We start from the raw sequence: 15,568 nt of genomic DNA on the forward strand, positions 1-15,568 counted from the left end.
AACTGTCTTTCATTGAAATTACTGTTTCATGTTCTTGCCTCATTGTAAATGGCCCGTTATACTGATATGCTCCCCAAACCTGATGGACTTACTGACAAAATGTTCTGTTTTGTTCTGTTTTACTTTCTCTGGGTAGCTTTGGCCTTGGTAAGACTGTCTTAGATTGCTTTTACGCTCATTTATATTAAGAGAATGCCTTTAGTCTCATATTCCCAAATATTTTATCAGTGACATCTCTGAGATTGTCACTCTACAGCACCTATAAGTTACGCCCATGCTTTTCATAGGATGTACAAGCTGATATGGAGAAATGAAAAAGAAGGTTAAAACTGTCTCTGTGTTTCCATTTTTCACTCTGGTATATACCTGAAGGAAGTGGTAATGTTCTCCTACTGCTGGACTTAAAAAGATAAAAAGTAAAAAACAACCCACATTATAATGCAATTAGATGTCTTGTTTGGTTGTTATTTACATACATAAGCATATGTATAAGCATTTATCAGACTGATAAAACAGTTTGGGTTGCCGTTTTTCTTTTCTTCCAATTTACTTATTTATTGTGTTTTGCATTAAATTCCACTGCAGAGAGAGGCTTGGAGACCTGGAGTTCAAAGCTTGACAAGACAAGTGGGTGCAGTGAAGAGTGAGAGCTGTGTGCTGGTGTGTGACAGGTCACCCACTCCCCACAGCCCTGGAGGGGTTTCTAAATTGTTCTCCAGTGCAGCCAAGGAGAACAACATTGCTATTAGTACAACATGGACTAAGGTTACATTTCAGCCTTGACTTTCTCTGTTGAAATTGTAGAGTTACTTGAAGGTCAAGGTCTGAGGATGACTCATTTAAAAGGATGAAACATACAGTAGTATCCCTGGTTGTTGTAGTGTATTTACTTCAAGTATTTTTCTGAAAAAAAAAAAAAAACAACAAACAAACCAAACAACCAAAAACATAAGAACAATTGGCAAATTACCAAAAATTCAAAAGCAGTCAAAACTTGTTGTTTGTTGTTGTTTGTTTGTTTGTAAATCTGTGTCTGGAAATATGCCTATGACTTCCTTGTGAATTGAATTTGTTGGGCTTATCTTCGTGTGAATTACTGGGATTCAATCTAGCTCAGCCTCTTTCTGGATCAGCTTGGTAAAAGCTGAGGTAAAAACTGATGGGCATGTGTTCTCAAAGGAGACTGAACAAGTGAGTTCTTGCACTGGGTCACCTGAAAATGAGCTACAGCCTAGCATCAGAGCGTAATGGGTAAGGAGTGCAGGTAGTCACTGAACCACTGGGGAGATGGGGATTGCTGGGTGCGGGAGGTTGGGAAGTGACCCAACTGGAAGGAAATCTAAACTTCCTCAGCCAAGAGAGAACCTCTTTCTTGAAAAAATAATAATTTCTTTCTTGCATGTACTCTTGGAAAGAGGTATTGTGGGAGGGCATAAACTGTTCCAGTGCTGGTTGGAGAGGTTGATGTTCCCTGCCCTTGGCTACTGGCTGGGTGTGCTGGTGAGTTCAGGCCTAGCAGTCCAGCAGCATTGTGCCTCAGCCAGAGCAACACAAACTGCTGAGTTCATGCTTAGATTCACTAGCTGCTACTGGTAGACCTGCAAGTGTGTGCCTCTCTGCTCTCATGATCCTTCTACTTTGTTGTGATATGGCTTGATTTTACTTTGAGATCTTCATCTGAATGATGAAACCTGTCTTGAACTTCCCAGTGTCTCCCCACTGCCGCTCTGTGCCCTTCTCCTTGTTTAACCCAGGCTGATTTTTGCAGCCTTCAGGAGTGCGGTTTGAGCTGCCCATCTTCAGCTTGTTTTGCTGCCTTGGTTTCTAGTTCAGTTTCACTGTTTCCCCCCACTGTTTAGGAAGGCTTCTGAAGTGGTGTCCAGAGTTCTTCCTTTAATTTTGACTTCAGCTTTATTTTTGACTGCGTTTTTAGTGTTACTTAAATTTGACATTATGTTTTGGGTTTTGTTACTTCTATTTGTTGCTATTACTTGCTGTGAGTTGACTACTCACTGAATTGACTGAATACTCCTGTAGATTCTATGTAATTTTTTTCTTTTTTTTTTTTTGATCTATCAGGCAGTTCCACTTTGGTTTATTTTAATTAATGAGATTTGGGATAGAAGCCAGTGTACGTTGTTAGTAAAAACTGAAGTAGGAGCAGTATTCTTAACAGATGGGTAGCTTGAAAAGCTGACAGAAATACAAGAATCACAGAGGAAATCAGCAAATGTTTATCCTCATGTGAATCAATCTTAGTTTCTCAGTATCATAGTCAAAAGACCATAAGCTTGGAGTTTTATAAACTTAGTGTCATACAAAATTCATTCTTCCTTTTGTATACTGATTGCCACAAAGCTCTTTGGTGCTGACATTGTCTGGTGAGGAGTGCATTTCTAAAAAAGCCAGCAAACCCAGTTGGCAGAACCTGCAACGAAGCTTTCTCCAGTAAGCCAATTCTTTCTTCAGAATAAGAGGTTTTCCATTGGGCTTCTTATCCCCACACCTTTAGGTAGGCTTTGTAAAACTGAGATGTTATTTGGTTGATTTTCTTGTGCTGTATAGGTCTTTATTCTTTTTTTTTTTTTCTTTCTTAATTGTGCAGAGGTTCTTGTCACTTAGTAAATAATGGCTAAACAGCATTTAGACCTTTGAAATCAGTTCAGTTAAAGCACATACTAGATATGCTTTCTATGATAGCTTTTTATGATAGTTCTTAATTATTTCATCTTGATTTAATGGCTTGCATTTTAGCTCTGTGAAAGTTGCATGTAGATACAAAAATGGAAATTGATTAGATGTGGCACATTTGAAAAAACATTGTACAAATACTTTTTTTTTTTTTTTAAATGTCAATTTTTTCTTGTATGCAGCACAGTGCAAGTAATACTGTATTTTCTGAATAGTGGTAAACATGAAAAATATTTGTGTTCCTGTGAAGGAAATTTCTTATTAGTTTGTAAATCTGGCTGCTGTTAAGAACTTTTCTTTGTGCAGCAGCCATTTGAATATTTGCAGATGAAATGGATGTGTGTTTTTGCAAAGCTCTGGTTCTTACTCAGGACCCTCTTGTAACAAAGACCGGTGTTTCTCAAGGTGGACAGGAAGGAAGCAAAGCAAGGAATGGAGCTGTGCTAACCTGACTAGAGCAGAAATTCAGAAACAGGAGAGTGAGATGGTATAGTACAGACTGTATAGGTCTGTAGGCTGTATCTCATCACCTCTTCTACTCCATAGCATTTGTTCTTCCAGGATTGGGTTCACTTGCTATTTCACCTTCTGATTTCAGAACTAATTTATAATTATTTCTGATAAGATAGTGGGAAGAGATCTGTGAATGCTCCAGTGATGCAGAGAATTTTGTGCTTTCTTTGCTGAGATCCAGGATTTTTCTGTGAATTGTCCCACTTACTACAGAGAAAATAAAACTATATTTCTATTCTGCTTTAAGGTATTGGCTTTCTTTTAAAAAATGTTTTGAGTAATAAAGACAACAGCAGAGCAGGTATTTCTTATGCAAATGGTAAATTCAATGCAAGTACAGCTACAAAAGTGTGTCAGAGAAAATTAAGTGAAGGCACTTGCTTGTGAGAAACTGCAAGCACTAGGCAGTGACATGTAAGAACTGGGTCTGTATTTCTAAGGTGTTCAACCTGCTGTGATTAGCAGAAATGCTGCTATTAGTTTGCATTCTCTGATCTGTGTGTTTTAATCAATAAAGCATTTTCTTTCATTTTCATTTTTCTTTCAATAGAATGCTGTTGCCTTTTCCTAAAAAACTTGTCTCAGGTAGTTGAACTTGTACTTCTGTGTTTCAGCTTATCTCAGAATGCTGAGCTGAAAACTGGCTGTGCAAGAGCTGGTTCCAGAACAGACTTCATGCATCAGTCCCAAGGGCAGGGGCATCTGCATCAGATGGGAAGGTAGATAGTAGAGCAGGTACAGCCTGATAGGTTTCAGCAGCTGATCTTGTTGTGCTGCCAGAAGCCTGTCAGAGTCCCAGCTAATAGAGATACTCAGCAGTGCTGAGTGCAGAATGTTACAGTCACTGGTTTTGTGATGCTTCTCAGGCAGAAGACTGTATTTCTTAAAACTAATTAGCTATCTCATGAATAACTACTACATTTAATTTTGATGCAATCAGTGGATTCTTACATGCTTGCAAAACCTCAATTAGTTTTTCTCAAACGTGCATTTTGCATTCTGGTGGCTGAATTCACTCATTGCTCTGTCCTTCAAGAGGATTTTTTAGCTCATGACATTACCATGTCATAATTCGTTAATAAAGCATGAAATAGACTTCAGACTGTGGAAGAATGCAGAAGTCTCTGTAGGTGAACAAAGCAGAAGCCTCCAGATGCCAACTAGAAGGACTGGATTCATGTTGAAGCAGAAATTTTGGCAGTACTGTTGAGTTTTTTTTCCTTTTGCAAGGTTGTTATGTCTGGAGAGTTGGCCATACACTGAATGCAGAGGAGAGCCTTGTTTTTAGTGGTGTGTGACCTATGGCTGAAGTGCCAGTTGAAGTAGGATTTTAAAAGATGATAGGCTTGTGAAGAAATGAAGGCCTGGTTATATCCAGAAATAAACTCAGATGTTTAGCAGCTGCACCCATTGTGGCAGTGATCAGAGGTCAGATCTGGCTGGAAGAAATAACCCACAGAGCAGTGATGTAGCTTGGGTCTGATTTACAGTATCCTACAGTAAAGAGAATATGGCCAGCAGCCAAGTGTGAGTGCTTGCAGATGTTGTTTTACAGGATGTATCCCATGTTGCTGGCAACATGCTAACGATGGTCCTGGTATGCAGAGTTCATGGCATGTGGCAAGAGGCTGGAAGTAATAGAAGCGAATGCGATGCTCAGTGTTGTAGCACATAAACTTTGTAAGCAGTTAAGAGAAGTTAAAGTGCTCCAACCACAGGGGAAAATAAACTGTAAGGCTTCCTGTGTTCCATAAATTATTTTAAATAGCATGAGCTGTGCGATTGGAATATGCTATAAACTTTCATGTGTTAAAATCCTCATTACCTTTACACATCCAGAACCGCATGCTAGGGGGAAAAATTAACTGATTAGTTGAGTATATTTAAACATAAAAGAGATATTTACTTTAAATGAAGTATGCTATACAACCATTTTTTTCAAAGTCTCTTATGAACATTACTTGATTTAAAAAAAAAAAAAAAAAAAAAAAATTTTTTTTTTATTAAGAATTTTTTTTTTTTTAATTTAATTAAAAATTTTTTTTTTTAAAAAAAAAAAAAAAAAAAAAAATTGACTTTGCATTCCGAAGTCTTTGCTTTAGAATTACTTTAAATCTTCTGTTATTTAACCTTGAAGGTAATGACAGGTTGCCTTATGCATTGACAATGAAGATGTTAAGACCAGCAGCATTCCCAAAGCAATCTCAGCAAGGCTTTGCTGTCTCTTCAGACCTTTTTAAATTCCTTGGAGGCAGCAAAAAGCAGGTCATGTGAAGCATGTCCTGACACATTCTCAGTGAGATGAGAATGTCCTTTCTGGCTTGTGCTTGTAAAACTTCCTTGGGGGGACAATGACCTTTCTCCTTGCCACTGCTTGTGATCAGGGGATCTGCACCCACTGTGAGATGTTTTGAAGCTCCTTTTTCGTTCAGATGTGAGGAAAAGACGAACATGGGACTTGTTTCCTAGCATATGACTTTGCTGCCAGTGTTCTCTTTCTGGCTTGCGGGCTCATTTGATTCTTGCTGGGAGGGGCAAGTTCCACCTTAGTGATGTGGCAAATGTTTTTACAAGTTTTGGGATCCCTAAAACGTGTCACTTTGGTAAGTGAATCAGTTTTGGAGGAGAAATTAGAGAAAGCCAGGAGGAGTGAGCCTTTCAAGCTGTGAGGAATCCCTATTCTCATTAGGGTAAGGACTCTAAAGTAGGTTTCAAAAAAAAGAACTCATTCAGCATATTTAAAATGGCACCATTAGCCATTCAGATTGTGCCAATGCTGGCAGCTTTCCTGGTTAGTTCAATGAGATTTGCATGCAATCAAATACTTCTTTTAACTGGGAACTTATTTAGCTGCATAACTTGAGGAGCCTGAGGTTTGAATGTCTTGGCCTTAATATCTATTTCGCTTGTGTATTGTAGATTCCACATAATCTAAAACTATTTTCACACCGTATTTTTACAGAAAATAAGGTCAAAGTTCCTTAACAGGGAGAGTTTTGGCGTTGCTGTGTTGGATGTTAGTATCTCAAATGAATAGTATGAAAAATCAATATATTTGTAAGAAATACATAAAAGGGTTATTTAAGAGCCATATGCCCAGCTGTATTAGAAGTGTATACGTTCATTTGTCTCAAATGAGAAAGGACTGCATTGCTGCTCAGCTCGTACCTGGATGTGTGCCCTTGACAGAAATTAAGGTATTTGCACCCCAAGTCAGGTAAAGACAAGCCTCTCTTAGTTGTATGATTCATTACATTTGTGTCACTGTGTATACATATCTATAAAGTTACACACTTATAGTACAGACTTAGCTTTGAATCTGTCCAGTACTTCATACTTCACTGAGCTGAGCTTCCTTTTTTGTTCATAACTTGTTAGTAGTAGCTGCAGTTAGTAGTAGGCTGTGGACCACCCAGAAAATTCTTCAGTCCTTGAATCATCTTCTTACACAAGCTTAAGTGAGTCCTCTATGAGTAAAGTATCCCAGGATGGAAAAGGCCTGGAAGAATGTGTCTTGACAGGCTTGCTCCATTCTGTTGTCTGGCTGCTTCCATGCTGGGTAACAGAAATAAATATTGTAAACTAAGCCTGTGTACTAAATCCTGATATCTAACTAGATTTGTATACAACTTTTTTTCTTTTGTTACAGGAAATACTGGATAGTTCCCACAATGGAGGACGGGAAGCCCGTTTGGGCTCCACACCCAACTGATGGGTTTCAGATGGGCATCATTGTGGACATTGGTACTGACTACTTAACTATTGAACCTTTGAATCAGAAAGGCAAGGTAAGTGTCTGATAAGTGAAAGAACAGAGAAAAACCTTAGCTGTATATATATATATCTTAACCTGTGGGCCAAATCTTTTCCAACATCCACCATTACATGCAGTCTGAATGAGTGGGGAAAAGGTTTTCTGTTCTGCTGTGCTTGGCTAAGGAACTTCATTCTGCTTTATCTTGCAGGGCAAGTGAAATATCCCACTGATAAGAAGTGCATGCTTTCTGTCAATTATCTGAACGTGTGTACGTGCTTAAGAAGGATGGGGAGACTGAATCCCCATGGTTATTTTGATTCAGTACTGTGTACTTGATGATTCTAAATTTGAAACTGGTTGGGAATGTGTTGTTGAGATTAACTTCTCACTTTTCTGGTAGATACATATAGAGAGAATCCTGCAGGAGTGTGCTAAGCTATGTCTTAGACTAGGCAATTTTCTGTTACATTGCTAAAGATTGAGTGATGAATCCTCTTACCTTGAGTGCTGTGAAGTGTAACATAATGTCAATCAAAGGTCTTATGGAATTGCTACTTTAAATTAAAGGCAAAAGAAATATAATTTCTAAAATGAAGTCCTAATTAATGTGTTCAAGCTGCATCATTTATCATGACATCTTTCAGATTCAGTACATTGTAATTAAATGTCAGTTTTTACAGGAAGTGCCTTGTTACTATTAATTATCCTAATTCAGATGGCCAGCATCCCTGTTTTTACTAGCTGAAATAAGGTTATACGTTGTTTTAGAAGTTGTAATTTGGTCTTTCAGTATGTGATGCATGCTGTTTCTAACAATTTGGTCTGTTTTGTAACTGCAGGTATGGAAAGGCAATTTTTTTGGTAACTTTTTTTTCCCACATCTTCAGTAATAGAGAGGGCTTTGTCATAGATCAAAAAGTTATGCAGCAGTTCTTCCTTTGAGAGGAATGTTTTTGGATTTTCTTAAACAATTTACATATATATTTTACAGGAAGTAGATTTTTCTTTCCTCAGAAGTAAAAAGTGTAACATCGGATATCTGTGTGTGAGATAAGGTCTGTATGTTTGGTGCATTCTTCAGTCTGGGAAAAAGCAAAATTATTCAGATAAGAGCATATTAAATATTCCAAAGCTGCGATTAAGTAGGCTTTTACTGATTTAAATGATGTTGACCCCTAGCCCTGTTTCTGTTTATATCCCCAAAAGGTTCTGATGTGAGCAAAAGTTCACACATTGAAAACAAAAACAGTTGATAAAGAGAGTCTTGAATCTCTGTTTATTTCTAATATGTGTGCTGCCTTGGGAGCGCCCTTTTGCCTCCTTCCTTTTTTCCTTCTTTATTATTATTATTATTATTATTATTTTCTTAAAATGGATTCTAAAATACAGACATTTTACCTTCATGGTTGACAATGAACAATGTGTGTTCATTCATGTAAGGGACCAAACATTTCACAATTGGGCATTTAAATTCAGTGGAGATTATAGTCCTATAGTTCTGAGTACCACGTTTATATTCACAGTGGTGGAGCAAAGCATTATCTTGATTACCTTCTCAGTCTTTCCAAAGTGACATCAATTTCCCTTTATAGTGAAATGTTTCTGACTGCTTTTGTCTTTTGGAAAAGACACTGCTTTTGTGCATTGGGGTCAATGTACAAATGCAGTCAGCATTTGTACCCACGCTTATCAGCTTTGTTTACTCAAAATGACAGCTCAAAAGTGCTCTTCAGTAAGGAGTGATCCAGCAGCTCCAGAACTGCCTGTGATAATTACAGGGAGGAGATGAGTAACCTGATCATGTAAACATACCCGGGCAGTGTAACTTATTATTATTTTTTAATCTGGGTCATTAACATGTCATACGTATTCTCTGGAGAAGCTGGTACCTCACTCAGGATAACTGACTGAAATGGAAACGTGCATGTATGCTTTTCTTGATTGTTGCCTTTTATACCATTAATGGTTAATTAAATTAATAACTGCAATAAATGCTATGAGGCAGCATTTTCCTGCTGTCCTAAAGCCTTCTCTCCCTCCCCTGCCCGCAGCAAGCCATGGCGTTGCAGTGGCATCCTCAGCCATGTCAGTGGAGCTGTGTAACACAGCAAACTAGGTCAGAGAGGGGATCTGCCTGAGCAGCCGAGAAGTGGGAAATTTCCAGAATGGCAGCAAGCAGCAGCAGGAAGGAGGACCTAGGGCATGTGTGGCCACAGACTGCTTTGTGTTGTGAAGCCCAGCCCAGACTGGTGGAGGTAGCTGGCAAACATGCTGATTTACTTACGAACCAGCAATAGCATTTCTAGATACCACAGCTCATGTAGAGCTAGCAACAGTATTTACTTATTCCTGCCAAGGCGTCTAAAGAGAGATGGGGATCTGAATAACCAAAACTGTGTTGTGTAAGAGTAATGCACATGGTTGAGAGCTTGTTATCTGAAGAGAGGGTGCATGAGCTATGTGATGGGAGTTGCTCTCCAAAGCTAGATCGTGGGCTTTCAGGGCTGAAAAAACTGGAAAGAAAAGAGGGAATCTAGAGAGTGGTTTGTGAATGAGTGAGTTCCCATCCAGCTGGGAGCCTGCCTCCTGCCTTCTGTCCCATGTTGGGGTGCCAGGAGGGAGGCAGTGGAAAGACGGCCTGTTGTTACACTTGGCTGATGCTGCATTTACACATTTTGTACTCAGAATGTACTTTCAAACTTATCAGAAATCCTGACCTTAGCATCTGTTGAAAATAGCTTCTGTTGTATTGCTTGGTGCTGTAACAGGGCAAAGGCAGATCTGAGTGTAATGGCCAAACAAGGAATTTAATATTTTCCTAGAGGTAGCAAATCTGAATTAAGTGATTAGAGAGATGCCTCAGAGGGGCTGGCACCTTGAGAGGCCTTTCTAGGACCCACATGGAACTGTAGTAATGAGTTTCTGGCATTGCTGGGGAGGCACCTATTGCTGCAGACCCCAGCTTACATCCCTGTTGGGTTCACCCGAGAGCCACCTGATGTCTTTTGAGAATGTCTCTGAAGGGTTCTGCAAGGCTTTGTGGGGCCCCTATCCTAGTATGCTCTGAATAACCAGAAAGGCATTTTACCAGGTTAAGTATAAATGAATAAATGTGCTCTGAAAGTAAGGATCAGAATGTCCAAAGTTCAGTGTTTTCAAGCAAAGGCATTATTTTAGCAGTGAGTGCAGCTTGCGTGAGCAAACAAAGCAGACTCTTATCCACCATATGAATGGTGTTGCTTTAAGTTGTTCTGTGAAATGCAGCTGAGAGCAGGGATGTCTCCCTGTCTGTATCTGGAAGGTATAAAGGAAGACATGGTTACACGTATTGGATTACATGGCAGAAAGAAGATCCTGCTTGAACGGAAAGATATCTTTTTTCACTCATCTAGTTTCTGGAAAAATTGTTAAGATTGCCATTGGATTTCAAGGGCTGCCTCATTACAAAAAGGAAAAAAAAGCCTACACAAAAACCCACAAATCATCTGCTTTGCCTTCTGAGACCACTTCATAAGAATAATATCCTCTCAATTTTTAGAAAGTTTGTCCTAAACTATGTTTTAAATTGTCTTTGACCTGAAACATTTTCCTCTAAAAGCCAATTTATTTCAAAATACAGAACAACAATGAATGTATATATTTTTAAATGATAGTTGTATGATAGCTTACCTATTTTTCTGTTTAATAGGTCAGATTTTAATGGCATTTAGCAATATTTAGAACTTTACATCTTTAAATAATGTACTTATCTACACAAGAAGTAATCACCTTGAACGTAAAGCATTGGAGCAATCATGACAGGAATAAAATTCTTGGTTCACATAGTTTAAACTATTCTGAACTAAAAAAAAAAATCCAGCAGGAGAACAATTGTCTTTATATTGCTTATTAGTTTTGACATTCATTAAATATTTAGATGTTATATTGTACTAAATTAGATAAGACAGGAAGGGCTTGGGGAAGGGCATCTGGTTTGTCACAAGCCGTCTCTGCAGCATGTCTAATGATGCAATTTCTAGCAAGTATTTCAAAATTCCCATTCTGTGAAACAATGAAGGAGGGCAGCCAGTATGAATTCTCCTTAATTTCTAATTGAGATTTATCTTTGATCAGAAAGCTGAGATTGAAAAAGCTCTTCCTTCTTCTGAGATATATGTGGTGTAACTGGGTTGAGATCTGTCAAATGTTGGAGTATCAAAGGTTTGTGAAGTGTTACAGAGTAGCTGGATATCATGTTTTCAGCTTAAAAAAAAAATTAATAACTGTCCTTAGTAGTGGTTAAACATCCTCAGACAAGAACAAGTAAAGTTAGATTTTTGTGAAGCCAGTCAAGCTTTCTTAATCTTTTCTGCTATTTCATTCAAAATGGATGAAATGAATGAGAGATTGTGGAGTCTCCTTCTCTGGAGATGTTCAAGCCCTACCTGGACTCCTACTTGTGCAACCTGGTGTAGGGAACCTGCTTTGGCAGGGGGGTTCGACTGGATGATCTCTAGAGGTCCCTTCCAATCCCTACAATTCTGTGATTCTGTGAACTGAGTATGTGGGAAATTGTTGTGTTCAAATAGATCTATACCCAGGGAGGAACACCTTTATTCTCAGCAAACTTGCAGAAAAAATGATGGTAATATATTCTAACTGCAGTGCTTTGAGAGGGAGGGAAGAGCTCTCTGCTCTGCTAGAACCAAACTGCTGAGATGGGTGACATTCAGATCCGCCACAGCTTCACCATGCTCTGAAGGAAGGTGTTCTGATAGGCATACAAGTGTTCCAAAGTCATGATGCAGCTTCCTTTCCCTTACAGAAGCGTTTTATGCATTTTTTTTTCAATCCAAATAAGGAAATGGCAAAATATAAATTATTATGACTATAATTTGCATACAGCGCAATAACTTTATAGGGAAGGGATATTGCAGAGCAGAAATTTTTCTGCTGGCAGAAATGACTTTTGCTCAGTGATGTTATTAATCTGTTCCTCTTCAGAGAGAGCTGGAATGTGCAGATGTTTGTGATGGTCTAAGTTACAAGATCACAATTATTGTATCTTTTGTAATGAAGCAAAGATGAGCTAATTGCTGGATTTTTCCTAAATTTCCATGTGAGATGCTTCTCACGGTACTGTCTTGCTGGATACAAAGTTAAACAAGCAAATTTCTCGTTTATTAGGATCATGCTTTTTGATCTGGTTAGTTGTCCTTTAAAATAATAGAGAGTAAGCTAGAGCTCTTATCTGCATTTCCACAGGGAAGAGGGCTGTAGCAGCATGGCGGCTGTTGTGTTTAATTGGTACAACAGGGTTTTTGTTCATTCCTAGGTGGCTCAAGCAAGCTATTAATACAAGAAGTATAATTGAATTCCTACTTCTTACACTGTCCTGCAGTTTTATGCAGATGCTGTAATACGTGCATTCTGGGATGTTTTTCCTTTGTTTTTACAACAATGTGAATTATCATTTCTGGAGAATAAAGGAGAAACAAAGTTGTTTTTAATATGAATTTTTTCACTTGGACATGAACATTTGATAACTGGCTGGTTTTATACTTTTGGAGTATAGGGGCTGAAGAAAAGTCTTGTTCAACTTGAATATCGATTTGCTGAAGAAAATGGTTACAATCCTGAGTTATGGGAATTGGGGATATAGAGAATATTGTTTACTGAATATTTATGTTTTAAGTGAGAATGTTTTTAAACAAAATGTGAAAATGACAGTGCTACTTCCACTGAACTAATAATTTCATTTTTCTTCTTTTTCCTTCATTGCAAAGCTGAGGGAGTTGTTCGTTCTTTAGAATTCTCTTCCCTTTGCAGTATTGTTAGTTTTCTCATCCTTATTTTTGGCACTGTCTCTTGTGTGCCAACGACTGTGTGCAATTTTCAAAAAGGATCAAATATTTTTGTGGTAAGAATTTATATTACAGTAATTTTTCTAGTGTAGTTCAATAATGCAAATGATGCAGCTGTTGTCTACACCTAGTAGGTCAGTATGATTTCCAAAGCTGTTATAAAGCTAGAAACTTCAGTGGTGGTATGTTTACTTGCAACATGAGATAAGACATCTTTGAAGTCCTTATTTTGAAGGTATTTTGACAATGTTAATGTTCTTCATCTAACAGACTTTCCAGGCTGCTATCAATCAAGTGTTTCCTGCCGAAGAGGACAGCAAAAAAGATGTGGAAGATAATTGTAAGTTACAAATTTAAAAATAAATTTTGCGTTTGGGAAAAAAAAAAAAAAAGTAAAAATGTGTGAGAATGTTGTTTGCTTGCAGTATTTCCTTTTTATTGTGTATAAACTTTACTAACCCTTTAAACTGAAAGTAGGCCCATTTAAAATATAATCTATTGCATTTTTTTTTCTGAATTTTCATCCACGCACTTTAGAGGAAACCCGTAGTTACATGTGTTGTTCTCAGGTGCAATTATTACTTGACTGACTTCAGATATATGCAGCATCTTGATCAACTGCAATGAGTATTTTGTGTTTAACTGTATCTTTTAAAGCAAAGCCTAAGAATTAGTTACTTTATCAGCCTCTGTATTTTACTGCATTTTCCTGCACGTAACCCATTCATTCCTCAGGTAGCATTCCTGTGGAAGCAAGAGTAGCTGAAAATGTCAAGATAATTTTTCAGAATTTGGAGATAGGAATCCAGGCCCTTTGGGGCTACTGGAAATGTAAATGGGCTGTACTGAATCCGGTCAAGGAGTGATGTTGGAGAAAGACTTTTGAAGTGAACTTGCACAATAGAAATTGTGTTGATATCGCAGGCCTTTTATTTTGTTAAATATTTTGTGGTTTGTTGGATAGAAACAAATTGAGTACCCAAATCTAGGGTGAGAAAAGAGTGCCAAGAAAGATGAATGATAAAACATCAGCTTTTATAGAACTGTTGCTTTTTGTGAACAAATCTGTTCATGGAAACTATCCTGTCTTGAAGTTCTGATGAATGGAATTCTTTTGAGTATTTCTGATGAGGATTATTGGTTGGCCAAAGAACTGTAACTTCATAAATGGTGGGGAAAAGTAGTTTCTGTTGTTCATTTAAAATAAATAAAAAGTGGGAGTTTCAAATTTGTTTTGATGATTTAAGATCCTCAGTTTCTGTTGTGAAATAGTATTTATATCCCATGGCAGGAAATACAGCTGTTGTAACTGCTCTGTAGTAAGTAACAACAAAAGGAGACTTGAGGCTTCTGACTGGACTTAGCTGATGCAGTGTTTTTACAGGTGGAACCAAACTGACAGCTTTGCTTCCATTTTTTTGGTATTTTTGTGAATGTAATGTGGATAGGAACTTTTCAAAGTTGGTATCTGTCTTCTGTGATTAGGGAAATTGTTAGGGAAATGCATTTAATGTATTCATCTGTCACAGTGATGCTACTGAGATGTCCTGGTATCTGAGTGTTCTAGTCAGGGAACTGAAAATTGGAATGAGATAATAGATATAATTTGAGATTTTAACAAAGTACTATTCAATTAAGTTAAAACAGTCCTATTGAAGAAAGTCTCTTCTGTGGTTTACTAAACAAAATATAAAACTTAAAAATATTTTGCTCAGCAATCCTTTCTGCATCAGATATTGTTTTCAGACTTCCAATACATTTCTACCTTTTGCTCAGCAGTTGAGGTTTACCTCCAGCATATATGAATCCTAAGTTTAGCCCTTTTCTCTCTTAGAGAAGATTGTGGATAAGTTGTGGATATTCCATCTCTCGAGGCAGTCAAGACCAGGTTGGATGTGGCCCTGGGCAAACTGATCTAATGGTTGGCAACTGTGCCCGCAGTACAGGGTTTGGAATTGGATGATCTTTAAGGTCCTTCTAACCGAAGCCATTCTGTGATTTGTGCTGAGTGTTGTTGATCTTTAAGAAGAGCATGTTAAATATAAATCGTGGGAAGCCTGACAAACTACTACATGCTTTCTGTCTCTCCTTATAATAGTTTTGAAAAATCCTGAAGAACTAGTTAATAATACACTCACCATTTGAACCTATCCTTAGTGATTAAATCCCTTCCAGGAGTAATCTGCTGAAGTATTTTTATTTTTTCCCCCACCCTTAGCCTTCCATATCTCTAATATGTTGGCTGCGAGAGAGAACCTTTTTGTAAACCTAGCTCTTCCTCAAATGTTAATATTGCAAATGGTACGGATTAAAATAATTTACATTTTCTTGTGATTAACACCCCTCTTCCACTCCCCAACAACGTCAAGCTTACTCAGTTTTAGGGGGCTATCACCACATGTGAAACATCTATTTTTTTATGACAAAAAAAAAAAAGCCATAAAAGGAAGGAATGGGGAGGGCAGGATGTCAGATAAGAATTATTTTTAAAAAGTGTCCAGCAGGCATAGAGCCTAGTAATTACAGGATAAAACATAATCTTCCATGTAAAGCCCGTTTTATTGCATGCACAGGAGAGCCAGCATGTATGGATTTGACATTGGCATTTCCTGACATTAAGTGCCTGACTTCACTTCTCTGAAGTTTATGTAAATAAATATGTGACTGTGCACATATGCTGCTTATATTTAGGAACGAGCAATATGAATAACAGTAATTCTCTCTCTGGTTGCTGTCTTTGTTTCTGGATGTGGCTGCTGCTTTT

At 37.9% G+C, this 15,568-nt stretch overlaps 1 protein-coding gene across 4 annotated transcripts in view; it reads left to right on the top strand.

Annotated features, from left to right (window-relative positions):
- MYO6 (myosin VI) overlaps nucleotides 1-15,568 on the top strand; it is a 100,213-nt gene that overhangs the window by 19,813 nt on the left and 64,832 nt on the right. For all 4 annotated transcript variants that reach the window (XM_042830171.1, XM_042830162.1, XM_042830180.1 and 1 more), the window contains 2 exons: nucleotides 6,854-6,992; nucleotides 13,075-13,144. In XM_042830171.1, the coding sequence (XP_042686105.1) occupies nucleotides 6,876-6,992; nucleotides 13,075-13,144 (187 nt within the window). In that variant the 5' untranslated portion in view covers nucleotides 6,854-6,875. Of the gene's footprint in view, nucleotides 1-6,853; nucleotides 6,993-13,074; nucleotides 13,145-15,568 lie in introns of those variants that run through there.

This window comes from Centrocercus urophasianus, unplaced genomic scaffold (genome assembly GCF_019232065.1).
Source record: "Centrocercus urophasianus isolate 14NV4802_14NV808 unplaced genomic scaffold, USGS_Curo_1.0 seq_10, whole genome shotgun sequence".
NCBI lineage: Eukaryota > Metazoa > Chordata > Aves > Galliformes > Phasianidae > Centrocercus > Centrocercus urophasianus.